The sequence below is a fragment of the Phalacrocorax aristotelis genome, chromosome 9, assembly GCF_949628215.1.
Source record: "Phalacrocorax aristotelis chromosome 9, bGulAri2.1, whole genome shotgun sequence".
In the NCBI taxonomy this organism is placed as follows: Eukaryota; Metazoa; Chordata; class Aves; order Suliformes; family Phalacrocoracidae; genus Phalacrocorax; species Phalacrocorax aristotelis.
Window position 1 is genome coordinate 26368395 of NC_134284.1, and position 14326 is coordinate 26382720.

The 14326-nt window shown below is 44.9% G+C and overlaps 1 protein-coding gene across 3 annotated transcripts in view; it reads left to right on the forward strand.

The window, feature by feature from the left end:
* TRAF3 (TNF receptor associated factor 3) overlaps positions 1-5320 on the forward strand; it is a 68145-nt gene extending 62825 nt beyond the window's left edge. For all 3 annotated transcript variants that reach the window (XM_075103967.1, XM_075103965.1, XM_075103968.1), the window contains one exon: positions 744-5320. In XM_075103967.1, the coding sequence (XP_074960068.1) occupies positions 744-1315 (572 nt within the window). In that variant the 3' untranslated portion in view covers positions 1316-5320. The remainder of the gene's footprint in view (positions 1-743) is intronic.
* Positions 5321-14326: the final 9006 nt, after the last annotated feature.

Sequence of the window (14326 nt, forward strand, 5' to 3'; positions counted from 1 at the left end):
AGTTTAGCAAGATAGTGTAGATCATATGTAAGGGTTTAAATGACTGGGACAAAGAATGTTTAAATAGATCTGTGTAAAATGGACTCGCTGTATGAATTCATTTGCTTCTCAGTATTGTATGCTGGCCAATTCTGTTAGTGTGCGAAGACAAAGAGAAACATTTTCATGTGAGGGAAAGTGGATGTTAAAAACAGCCCTCCCACTAAGCTAAGCGACCATTTAATACAGAGCTAAGCTTGAATTTTCTGTTCTTTTATGATGAACTTTAGACGAGGTGACAGCACTACACTTCTGAGACAGTAGTGTCTGAGAAGAATATTTTGAGTGATCAGCAGTGCTTCTGAATTTCAGAGGGATTAGGCAGGATGTGTGACCACTTCCGAGGTCTTTGCTGCCAATAGCAATAATGCTGTTGTCAATAGCAATAATGCTACTGATAATGCTACCAAGTCTCCTCTCAAAAAGTGGAAGCCCCTGTAGTTATATTTCTTAATGACCAGACAAAATTTATGTTAGATGATTTGAATATGTGTGATTAACACCCACATTTGTAAAAATCCCAGCTAACCTAGATACTAGCTGGCAAACCATCATCTGTGGAAATTGCTTCATCAGTGATCGAATGCACTTTGGTTCTTGTGGAGGAAAATGTTTTCACATACAATAGCAGCATTGGGAATCAATTTTTACAGTCTTTAGAAAAAAACACTTTTCTCACCCTCATCCTTTCTGTCTTCTAACAGGCCTGCTAGAGACGCAGCTGAGCAGACATGATCAGATGCTGAGTGTTCATGATATTCGGCTGGCTGACATGGACCTCCGATTCCAAGTTTTAGAAACTGCCAGTTACAACGGAGTATTAATTTGGAAAATCCGTGATTATAAACGTCGGAAGCAAGAGGCAGTCATGGGGAAGACTCTGTCCTTGTACAGCCAACCCTTTTATACTGGATACTTTGGCTACAAGATGTGTGCCAGAGTTTACCTTAATGGAGATGGCATGGGAAAGGGGACGCACTTGTCGCTGTTTTTTGTCATAATGCGTGGAGAGTACGATGCGTTGCTTCCTTGGCCATTTAAACAGAAAGTGACACTCATGCTAATGGATCAGGGACCGTCTCGACGCCACTTAGGAGATGCTTTCAAGCCAGATCCAAACAGCAGCAGTTTCAAGAAGCCTACTGGAGAAATGAACATTGCATCTGGCTGCCCAGTCTTTGTGGCTCAAACTGTTCTAGAGAATGGAACGTATATTAAAGATGATACTATTTTTATTAAAGTCATAGTGGATACATCAGATCTACCAGACCCCTGACATACAATGGGGGAGGTGGATTAAACAGAAGACAACTCCGTTTGGGGGTTTTATATCAGTTTGTCTTCAATCAGAGGTCCTAAAGCTCACAGAACCACCTTGTGGAACAGACGGAAGAGTTTGAAGGCATAACTGCATAGGGTCCAACTGCGACAGTAGCAACACATTAAGAAATCATACCATGGTATATTTTTTAATAGAACTAGCAACACTTAAGCTCTGAAGAATCACTTATCCCTCATGAGGATAATGATTATGGTCAGAGAGGATTTTTTTTTAACTTATTAATGATCTAGTCAATTGGAGGTGAAAAGACATATACAGTATGTACTGAATGAATTACTGACTTTTATTTCTTTAAGCTAGGATATAAAAGCAAAAAAACTTCACACGTGGGCTAGCTGGAAATTGTCAGCATGTTAAAAGAAAAAGTGATGAAGTAATGTTGCAGTTATGATATTATTTGAAAAACTGAGGTGCAATTTTGTCTGAAATATAGTATATTGTCTTTTTAAGGCCTCATCTGGTCTCTGTTTTAAGAATTACTTTGCCAGAAGATCTTGGAAAAGCATCCATGTCTTCTCAAAAGTACCTGAATCAAAATCATATTTTTATTTAAAGTTCTATTGTTACAGAAAACATTTTATTTTAAAACTGTTGATAGACTGATATTTCTTGGAAGAAAAATAGAAGATATCAAACACTGGTTATCACTTGTGATAGGAAAAAAACTATTCAATTCTGTTATTTCTCTTTAGAAATGTAAACCTACAATATATGTCGTAGTTAATGACACTATTTCAAAATTAAGGAAAAGTCACTCATGGATGCTGTGCATCATTATCAGATTTATAATTGTTTTCACCCTAAAATAGGGCATTTGTTGAACTTTGGAGTTCTAAACGGAATCCTGTACATTTTTTAAAGTTCTGCCCCATGCTTTCCAATCAAGCTATATATGTTGCACATTATGCTGTCAGCAGTATATAGTATTTTCAGTATTGGGGAGGAGGATTAGTGCTGAAAAAAGCCTATATGTTTGTTCGGTACTAGCAGCATTGCTTCTTAAGGACAAATCAGCAATGTCTTAATACAGTGATGGTGGCTTGCATGCATACATGTGCCTTAGATGTGCTGTGCTGCTTATAAACCATAGCTTTTTATTCAGATTAATTCTGATATCTGAAATGGTAGTTTAATTGGACTTCAGGCATAATGTTTAGCCTTGTCTTCAGAGCCCTTAGGTACCTTGCCATGTACAAAATAGGAGCCAAAGCCCATTTCTTTGGCTTCTGGAGCTTCTATGACTTGGCCCTGGTGGAATCCATCTTATTCAGGTGCCAAAACGTTATGCTCAGTGCTCCTATGGAGCTTGGACTAGACAGTCTCCATGGCCACTGTGAAGGCAGGCGACATTTTTCCTCTAATGCCTGTGGTTGTAAGGTGGCATCACTTGAAACGGAACCATCTGAGATCTCTGGGGGGCTGTGAATGTATATGCTCATGTCAGCTTTTCATAGCAGACAAGCATCCTAGCTGGGAATGCACGGGCTTCTTTCTTATAACAGCCTGAACTGTAGTGGAAAGCATTTGCTAGCCCTGAAACATGCTGATTGCAGCCTGCTGTGTTCATCTGCTTCTATTTAATAGCCTGTGACAAGCAAGTCTAGAGACATAGCCTGACAGTGGTGCTCTTTAAAATCCAAGATCCACTTAAGAAGAGTGGACTTGCACCACTGTGTTTTTAGCATCTGTGGGCTTGAAAGAAAATGTTGCATCTCAGCCTTTAATATCAGGTTGTATCAGTTTTCTGCTTTTTGAGGCATAGTCACAATTTTTGTCTAAGGTGCAGTTGAATTCATGCCTTTGTATTTCAGCTTGTCTTTGCCATTGTCTTTTTTGGCTGTGCCTTCACACACAGTGCCTGCAAGAAGTATTTATGAATATACAGTGCATGCTAAGTGGTCTTCATGGGTTTTCCAGGCACCTGCTAGAATACTGCCTGCTGCTGACTGTCGCAACTGTCAGCAGCAACTTGTCTTCCTTTTCTTGCCTTCCATTGTCCAGGTACTGTACTCCCTTTATGGTACGTAGCTATCAACAGGTGCAAGCTCAAATATGGAGGCACGTGCTAGCATTTAATTTCTAGCACGGAAGGAGGACGTTCTGCACAAGAGATAAATATCTATAGATATACCCGCATCTATATCTCTAGATATAATTATATGGCACTTGCAGTTTTATGCAGGCTGCATAAGCAAACCCATCACTTACGCTTTAGGGAGAAGGTTCGCTCAACTTGTGTCATTTTAATAATTGTGAATGTAGGCAGCTGAGCTTTTGTGTTTGTGCATCACAGAATTTTACTGAAAACAGGATTCCCAAGTGGAAATGTCCAAAGGACTCTCCTCCCATTGCTAATGCATGTCTTGTAAACTTAAAAGAAACCATTTGGCCATCTCAAAACAGTTATATCCTGTTTCAATCTGGGACTTGGAGGAGACTTCTAATATAAGCAGGGCCCAGCATATTCTGCAGATTTGTGACTACAGTTTCCAACTCCGGTGACAGAATTGCGCTTCTAAATCCAGGCTCTTTTAAAGAGAAGGAAAAAAGTTTCCAGCCTATATGACTGAAAGAGGACTTTGAAACATGTGAAAAGTGTAAACTAATAGGGAAGTCTTCCTGAGTCTGCACACAGCCTAAACTAGTAGCTTTAAGAGATCTGAATATCTCCTCTTAGTGGGATATTGACTCAGAAACTTCACAGAGAAGTTTAAATATGAACACTGCTAACTATATTAATGCCGATCACTGTAGCAGAAACATCAGTCACTGTTGTATTTCACAGATCTCTATGCTGCTTTCCACATCTCCCAAGTGCCAAAAGCACCAGCTGCCAGAATCTTCAGCTTCACTTGGGCAGCTTTTATAATGCAGTAATATGCTATCAATATAAAAATATTTTTGCATATATGCTTTTTATCACAGTTAATAAAATGGAGGCCTACTGCACTTATTTTTTGTAAAACTACATGAAGCTGCCAGAGAATTTCCAGTTTGCCAACCTTGCGTACTGTGAAATCCAGGATCTTGCTACACAAATGTAGACACCGCCTGCTGTGGAATACCTGAAGCCTTGACTGTAACACCCCTTTCTCCGCAGAACTCGCGGGCCATCTCTGTAGAGTTCTAACTGTGTACATAGAAATCGGTTTCCTCTGCTTTCCAGCAAGGAGTATGTAGCATTTTGTGAAAACAAGGCCACCCTATATTCTCTAAATTGAAAGGAAAAGATACCTGGTGCTTTACTCAACACTTTATTTAAAACTTTTTCTCTCATCACTGAGATGCCCTTTATCCTTTTTTCTAATCTGTTCCTGACCCAGATATCCAAAGTTTTCAAGGGGCTGTCTGTTTAAAGCGGTCCCTGGGGCGACAGTCTGCCCCCACATATACTCTTGAATCCCGGCTAACTCCTATGGTGTGCCATTATTGCAAGGGGGTCCCAGAGTATTTGCATTACTTTGAACAGAGCTTTTCCAACGGAACCTTTTTCCCCCTCTGCTTAGTAATTCTTAGCAGCGCACAACTGAAGTCTCTTGCTGGTATTCTTTCTTAATGATGACGCTTCAAGTTAAGTACAAGCCTCTTCCGTTTCCAGCTTTCTGTAGGGAGATTCCAGTGTGTGACAATCTGGATGTTGCCCTTTTTGTACACTCTTCAGCACAGGGTGAGTGCATCTGTTACATAGAAAGTCTTGAATTCTAAACAGGATGAAACTATTTGGGTGTTTAAAGACCAACCTGCGATTATGATGCATGACCATGTCTGCATTACTGCTCTGATCTAATTAAAGGGGTCTTGTTTCTGTTACTGTCTACATGGTACACCTTCAACTGCTGACTTATAATATGCAATTTTGATTTCAGCCTTGTACTGTAAATGTTGTTCTTCACAAAGAGAATGTGCAATAGGGAAAGGGGGTGATGAGTGGCATAATTTTGACACAAAAAAAAAAATGTTGTGGGTAACATGCTAGCTTTCTTATGACTATGAAATACAGTTTATTTCCTTTTCCTGTGGGTTTTCCTACTCGAAAAAGGAAACTTGCAGATATGTGCCTGTTTCTGTGCCTGGTGGATTTCTCAAATGCAGAGGTACTAGAGATTTGTGTTAGTTGTAATTTAAGTGTTGAACCCATGAATGTTAGGTCGTGATTGTTATCACTCACGCTTCTCAGCTTGCCACGATTATGGCTTGCCGAGGTGGAGTTTAAAAGCTACCACCTATTTGTATCTGTATTCCACCTCATGGGACAGGCGTTTCACCAACAATGCAGGGTTTCTGTTGCTGTTCTGTTTTATTTTTAAAACACTGGTGCTGTTTGGTCCAAGACAGAGAAGTGTGTAGGGAGTGACAAGAGAAGTTGCCTGCACCGCGGAAGAGTGAAAAATGTGACTGCAGTATTGATGCCTTGATATGATTTAACTATGCAAATATACAAATAGGTGAGGGGGGGGAAATTCTTGGGTTGCATACCTAATCTCTTAGTTTTTGCTCTGTAAATTACTCGTACATGTGTAGGTACATACATAGACACACGGTCATGCATGCACATATATATGCAAAGTCTTTTCTTTACGTAGAAGTGATGAAACAAAACCCTTTCCTCCAAGTTATACTTGATCAATTGGTGCAAATATAACTCACTGCTGCTAAGGAAGGATCTTGGCTAAGGGCAAACTTTAGATGCACATCTTCCAGGTTTGAAGACATGTATATAGCAAACAAATAGTTTGTTTAGCCTTTCTGAAGACCTTGGAATGTCATCTAGGACACACGTCCTTCCTCATACTCCACTGATTTGGAGATTCCTGTACTTTAAACATAGTGATGGGCAACTTGTTAACTGCAAAGTCTTTCCTTTAATTTGGGAACAAAAGATAATAAAAAGCAGCTGGACCTCTTCCTGGAATTCCTGTCCTGTTCAGTCAATACCTCTATATTCTGGTTGGCCTAGAAATCATAGCTACTGCAATAAGAATGACCGGTTTGGGAATTCAGTCTGGCAGAGTAGGTTTTAGTGTGCTTTGCATCTGCAAACATGTTGTTCTTACAGCAAGTGCTATTTGTCTTTTCTGGAAAAAGGAAATCAAGGATCAGGTGTGAAGCGACTTGCCTAGAGTCATGGAAGGAATCTCCTGGAGCCAGGACTGAATTAGAGGTTCCAGTTTCCCTAGTATTATCTTCAAATCACTAGGTTTTACTCTAATACATTTGTCCCTTTAAAGGAACCAAAAAACCAAGTTGACATACCTTAAAGACCCACATCAGGACAGTAAGGGCTAGAATTAAACATACAAGCTGTCATGATTTGGGGTTGTACGTGTATGGTAGCCCAGACGCTGCTCACCACTTGGCGGTGCTTTGCATGGCCTGCAGAGTGGAAGGCCAGCACGATGTGTCATGTGAATAACAGCAGCAAATGTGTGTCCTGCTCTATTTGTTCAGATTCACCCAACAAAATAAGTCTCATTTGATGCTCCTCTTAACTGAGGAGGGAGAATACCATTTTAATGTGAAGTGGGTTCATCGTTGTTTTACCAGCCTGTAGCGTAACTGACCATTTCTTTCTTGTGGGGCTTTCTCTCTTTTTCTTTAAACCGAAATATGGAGGGCTTAATTGTTCTTTCCTGCCTCTTAATCCAGGCCTTTGCTGAGAAGCACCAGATAGGAAGGTTGTGGAAAACTTTGGACTGCTGATTCAGGGACATCCTCTTAAGTTTTAGAAGAGTGGAGATCTACAACACGGAAGGGATCCGACTATTCCTATTTCTCTTCTAATTTATGGTCAAGACTGCAGCTTCTGTCTTCCATTTCATGATCTTAGTGTAGTGTTTGTTTAGTTTTTTTCCCTCCAAGTTAGGATTAGTTCCTTAGGGTTCAAATAAGTTCTAAATTTCACAGAGAAGCACCTGAACCAAAATCCTGGATCCAAACATCCCAGACTTGATGCGGAATTCAAATCTGGATCCCAACTCTGTGGCTTACTAACCTACCCATTTAGGGAAGGGTTTGTTGTCTCTACGTGGTGTTTGTGTTTTTGGTCCTTTGGAACTAAGCTTTTAATTTGGTTGCCAGTTCTGCAAGGACTTTTTAACTTCTTAGCAATGCCGGTGTTCACACGCTCCATTGCTGGCAGTGTGATGCGTAGTGATAAAATTTGACTCTGTCTAAGGGTTACTGAGATAAACCAGCATTATCATTCGTAAAGGTCATTTTCTTGCATAGTGTTCTGAGCTTTGGATTTGAATATAGCTCATGTCTGAAAGGACACATCTTCCAACTATGACCTGCATCACTGGCAGAGAGTTGTATAATCTGTACTTGTGGAATGGGAAGGTACAAGCTTCCATCATTGCTGATGCATCATGTGATCCACTTATTTTGTTTTTCTTATAGCTGTTGTTTGGTTTATGTATTTTTTTTTTCAGTTTTATAGAAAAAGAAACAAAACGGGAAGTTCAGGATTTTTTCTACAAGGTATAAAACTCCAATGATTTAGTGGTGACTAGAGAGCTGTGAAAAATACCCCATTAGGAGGTGATGGGCTAAATGTAGGTCCATTTCTCTTAGACAAGTAGGATAACCTTTAAGACGCATGGAACAACGTAGTAGTTGGGAAAACTAAAGCTGACATTTGTTTCCAAGAAATTCTGTAAGAAATATTTATGGAAAAGACATCAGTGATCGAGAATAATGTACAAATTAATGTGTTTGAAACTTGTGTATCCATTTCTTTAACCTCATACTCTTCAGTGAACGGTACACTTGTGTTCAGTTTTATGATCAAAAACAAAGACCAAAGAAGGCCAACCTCATTTGATTGTGTATATTCTGCCTGTCTTAATTATCAATAGCTGTAAGGATGCAGTGCAAGTGATCTGGTAACCAGTGGTTCTCGTCCTTTTCTTTTAGGGGGAAGATACAACTTTAAAATGTATAATTTATTGCTCAGCAATAACCATGTTGTTAAAATAATAATAAAAAAAGGAATTAGCAACATGTCTTAATTTCCCAATAGCATTATTATATGTTGTATTTCAGTTTATTGTATATTGTGTTTTTGTATTTATTTGTGTTTGGAGGTCTTGCTATGTCTTTTTGTGTTTAAATGCTAATAAACAAGGACAGTGTGTAAGAGTGTAGAATGCCAAACTCTGAAATGCTAAACTGTGTTATTAAAGGAAAAATAAATCTAAGTAGGAAATCATATTTTTTAAAAAAAACTGGTGTATTGAATTTGAATGGCTGCTGTTGACTTGCAAATGGCCAAGGCGCATCCTGTCTCCTCTCTGAACCCACTGTCTGTTGGCTGTTGAGTGCTTTAGGCTTATGCACCTGATAGACCTTTACTGTGGCATTTCCCTTCCTCTTCACAAGAAACTTGCCGAAACTTTTATCAGAGTCCTGTTTTCCATGAGATAAATCTGCTGTAATAAACCAGGCCATGGTGTTCATCCTAACGTCAGTGTCAAGAGTCCTCCTGCAAATGAGTAGAAATCACTGAAACAGCTTTTCATGTGTTTGTGGTACACTGCTTTCCCAAAGCGGTGTGGGAAAGGAGACGGTGTGGCTTGAATGTCTGAAAATGTAGATTATTTTTTTTTTTTCCCCCAGTGTCATTAGTGACTCTTCTCAACTCAGAAATGCATTTCAGGTGTGTGTTTGAAATCGTGGAACGCCGTGCAGTCTGTAAAAGCAGCATGCTGTTTTGAAATGAGTGAAGCAATATTTCCACCGTGCTTCAGGTGCAGCCTAGTGCTGAACCCTGATCCCCAGCGGTGGTGTATGAAGCGCGTCACTTCTACCGAGCACCGCGCTGATCTGTCTCTCCTGTTTCTTCTTCCCTCCCACACTTGTCTTAATGAAATTCCCATTTCCACTCCTTCACGTCACTGCAGGGGTAGTTCTGGGTTTGGCAATGTGGGAATGTCCTGCCTGTGCTCAGAGGCAAGACCACAGCATCTTGGCAAAAGCCACTGCTGTGCTGCTGGCACCCGAACGTGAGTACGACCCAGCCAGCCGATACTGGTGTTTGCAGCAGGTAGTCTAAGAGTTCTGGGTGGCTGAGTGCCTTTTCTTGATAAAATGGGGACACCAGAGGAAAAGCAAATGCAGGAAGGTGGGCACAGTGACGGGGAAGGGAGGCTAAGCAATACTGTCCTGGCTGTGCGCAGGATGTGCTCAGGCGGATGTTCACTTCTGCTGCTGAGAGGAGTCACTGGGAAGTGACTCTCGGATGCTCCGGCGTCCCCTGCCCTGCTCATCACACTTTCCACTCGTACTCCCATGGCAGGCACTGGAGGTAGCACTGCGTAAAGCCCTTCACACCTCCTCTCTGTGGAGCATGGAAAGATGGTGAACTTCCTTGCACTCCTTATCGATGTGAGTTACCTTCAGGTAGAGCCCTCTTAAGGAAGAGCAGCCTTTGCTAACCCCAGAGCTGCTCCTCCTTCCAAATTTTTTTGCTTGGTGCTGCTCAGACGTGACACTTGTGTCATTACACCACAGTAGGATAGGTGGAGAGGAAACAAATTGCTTTAAATGTGAAGGCAAACACTGATTCTCTCCTCGCCTCCCTCCTCCTCCTCCTCCTCCAGCAATGAATTGTAATTGAAATGATACGTGGTGCTGTTCCTGGCATGAATGATATTTTTTTTTATTTATAGAAGGTTTGTTTGAGAGGTCACAGAAGGCAGCTGGCAGCTTTGTAGCATGCTTTTTCCCCTGTTGGGCAATACATCCTTTAGGGTGATGGGAGCAGAGTGCCAGCTCTGGGAGAGCCGAGCAGCCCCAGGGCGCGGGGTGAGGAGCTCCTCTGGTCTACAGGGGGTGCTGTGCAGACACCTAAGTTGCTGTTGTGCAAGCCTGGACCTGCTGCTGGGGCCATTTCTTGCAAGAGTTGCAGGGGCATTTTTTTAAAAGTTTTTGGAAGTTTTCCAGTGTTTCAAGCCTTGTGTTTGCTTGCGGTCTGGTAAGGAGAAGCCTCTTCAAAACCTCTGGCTTCTTGATCCTACAGATGGACCTATCTCCTGCTCTCTGGGATAGCCTACTTCAGTGTGACCAAGTCCTGGAATTGTCTGAGGAAGGGGGAAATATCCGGTGATCAAAACAAGTGGTGAAAGAGGTGATTTCCCCATCCTTCCCCAAAGTCATTTTCCCATGAGTCAGATGTGTGGTTTCTTTCTGCACGCCTGGGTTGAGCTCTAGAGGCTGTCCGCCGCTGAGTAATGTGTCTGGCTTGTCCTTGTCGAGAGCCGACAACCTGAGTGTCTTACTCTGACCCCTTCGGTGAGGAGGGTGAGCACACCCAGCTCTTTGCTTCTTCGTGGTGGCCACTGGAGCTGGCTCTGGCAGCAGCGAACGTTGGACCCAGTGCATGCTCCCGTGTGCCCTGTAGGCTCCTGAGACCAGGGTGAGGTCACCGGCAGATAACGGGAGGGCTGAATTCCCACTAGCCAGGCTGGCAAATGTGGAAGAGACCCTAGGGACTGACTTCCACCCCACAGGCTGCAAACTGGGTTAAGCAGTGTTTGGCCACAGCTTGCGATAACTGGTCGCAGCTAGTGGAAATATGTGTTTTGACAGCATCACTGCGCTGATTAGAGGCAGAGGTTGTTCTCAGGTGTTGCTATGGGCACTTGATAGATGCTTTGTGCCAACACAGAAGTTCCCATAGAACTGGTTATTTGGACCAGCCCTGGCTGGTAGAAATGGCATCTGTCTCAGCATTCCCTGTGCCATCAGCCAGCAGGGACTCACACAAGGCATGAGCCCGTCCCCAGCCATTGCCCCTTTAGCAAGTGTCCTGAGGTAGATGGTGGAGGCTAGTAAGTAGCTCCCAGTCCTCCAAGGAAAAAAAGAAATCTTACCCAAGCACAGGGGCTGGATTAAGTGGGCTGGTTAAGGTGTCCAGCAGGGTGTGGGCTCAGAACTTGAGAAACAGGCCTGGTTGCTCAGATCCCCACATCCACACCGATGTAGCTCCATAGCTGCTCCTTGCGTCCATCCCCAGCAGGAAGCCCTTGTTCTTCTGCTTTGGATCATTAGATAAGAAGCGAGTTGGAACATGGCTTCCAGATAGCTCTGAGATCAGATGTGATCCCCTCCGGTGACTCCTCCTGCCTTGCTGTTCCGGGGGCAAGGTGACTGTGTGGCCGCTGGAGTCCTGTAAGCACCGGGAGAGTTCCTCTTGCTGAATTGGTGCAGAGTCCCAAAGAGGGTTTGTCTCTATGGGTTTACTAAATATTCAGCCTTAGCTCCTGACTGGCCCCAGCATGGTGCTGTGCCTCTCCCAGGTGGGCACACAGGTCCTCTGCTACTGGGGATTGGGCCTGGCAATGCAGATTGTGCTGCTGCACCTGAGACTTTAACATTTTCTTAAATAAAAGGGAATTCCATGTGGTATCTTATTCTGTTCCATTGGATCACTGCTGGGGGCTGCCTGCTTTGAGGGCAGGTGTGAGATACAACAGCTAGAGGGGCTGTCACCTGGCAGGGCATTTCTCCACAGTTATTGAGGATTAGCTTCATGTCCAAACCTTAAGCAATGGTGCACTGTGCCAAGGACACTGGCAAATAATGTATACCTGGGTTCGGCCCAGCTTGTCAGCACGCCCCATGAGCAGCCTTGTGCACCGCAGGAGGGCAGTTTCGCCCCAGGGGTTTGGAGCCAGCTGGTTCTGGCAGACCTCTGCCCTCTCCCCTGTTTGAGGGCACGGGGCCTAGTACAGTTATCACAGAATAAATTTTCCATGCGCTCAATGACTTTCTGGGGATGGTGCTATTGCAGCTTGGCTGTTTGGAGGGCTGTAGGCAGTGTGTGTGCGTTCGGGGTGGTCACTCAGCTGGACTGGTGCTCACAACCATCACCTCAGTGCTGGGCTCCCTTTCCAGCTGCGAAGTGCTGGGGCTGAGGGCTTGCACTGGAGAAGTCCCTTGTGTTGTGGGCTGCAACTGTTTTAAGCAGTGAGAAGAGATGCAGTTGTATGACTGGGAAATTCAGTGAGGTGCTGGATGTCCCTGATGGTCTTTAGGAAGTGGCTTTGCTGACTGGCTAAGGGGAATGGTGTTTCGGGCTTTGATACCAGTTTATAAGTCAATATTGGGAAGGTTAAGCATCACCTGTGTGCTGTTTCCCCCCTCTGTGGCAGCAATGTGCTCACCCTCCCCAGGGGCTTCAGGGGCCACCAGCACTGGGGGAGCAGGCTGGGGAGCAGAAGGGTGGGCTGGTGGCAAAGAGTAACATGTGCTGATCTCCACATTAGGGCAGCTGCTTTCATTTCTAGGGACTGATTTCTGCTTCCTTTCATCATTGTTCCTCTCGCCCTGTAACTGCCTGATCCAAATCTCACTCCTGCGCAGCCTTCTGTTGAGCCTGCCTGGCCCTGGGGCACAGCAGCAACTTGGGGCGGTAGCAGCAACAAAAGCTGGGTCAGAAAGGAGTATGATCTGGCCCTGGGGAGAGACCCGCAGCAAGGGTGGGTTATTCTGTCCCCTCGCTCCCAGCAGTAATGCTGCAGTAAGCAGCCGTCCCCAGTAACACAGGTTTTCCTGGGATTTCTGTCCTACCCTAAAGCTAGAGCAGTGGGAGCAGGGACTGTCCATCCACAGGCAGGATTTCACAGACCCTTTGATGAATGCAGGGCAGATTGGGTATTTTAGACTTCTGCCTGCTTGTCAGATGAATCCTGCTCACTTAAAATCAAGCATGTATCAACTTCAGTGGGACCAGAGCTGCTAAGCATCTGCTCCAAGGCACAAAAAGTAAGAACGACGGTGTGGAGCACCCCCAAACCACAGGGTTTCAGGGGCCATGGCATCTCTTGCTGTACAGGGGCCTGTGAGCAGTTTCTTCCCTCCTGCCTGCCCTGGCCATGCTGAGGAATGCTGAGGCTGCAGACAAGCGTACACCCTGCCCTTTGCACGCTGCAGTCCTTTCTCCAAGCTGTTATTGCTGAGTATCCATGATTTATTTTTTTTCCCCTCTCTATTGAAATACAGACGATTTCACTGCAGCCAGCATTCACCCTAGGAGTCCCCCTGGAGAGACTTGTGAGTGATAATGAGAGAGCAGGAGCCTTTCACCTCGAGGACATCTCTCAGCATCCAGCTCCCTGCGCAGAAAGTGCTGACTGCGTTCTGGCTGGTGCCCAGGCTGAGAGTTGCTGCTCAGGAGCTTTTTCTCTTGGCAATTTGTGGGCCACACTTCTGACACCACTGGGGACAGAGCTGCCAGCAAGGGCACCTCTATCTTCCATCGCAGGGCACTGTGCATCGCCCAGGGCTGCACCAGGGCATCCTGGGAGCAGGACCCCCACTGCTCTTCTCCCTCCTGCACTCGCTGCAGGGGTGGGAAATGGCACCAAGTAGGTTGAGGTTTTGGGAGAGAGAGAGATTTCCAAAGAGTGACGGGTTCCAGGTCTTCACTCCCTCTACCCTGGGCTGCCTGCTTGGAAGCTGAGGAGTGGTGGGAGCATGAAGGGTGGGATGGGGGTGGCCTGTTCCCCCTCCTGCACTCCGAAATCCTTGCTGGTGTCAGGTCAGAGCTGCTTGCGGTTTGTGACCCCTCCGATGATGTCCCTTCCGAACTCCCTCCAGTCTCCTCCTGGGCTCCTGTAAACCCCTGCATTCACAAATCTTCTGCCCTCACCCTGCTTGTATGGGTGTCAGCTGAAAGGTCCCTGCCTGAGGGGTGCTGAGCCCCCCCCCAGCTCTCCCCACGGTACAGGCCTCTGTCCCCCCACCCCAGCCCTTCCCAGGCTGTTGTTACTCTTCCCATCCCTTTTTGCTCCTAACACGCCCTTGTAAAGACGCAGGCCCAGACCCGCATGCAGCATCGCTCTGCACTGGGGCAGAGGAGAGGGATGGTGGGGTCCTTCCTCCTCCTGCTTTTGCAGCCACGTGCACTGGTGCCACTGCCAACTGCCCCCTTTGACCCCTGGC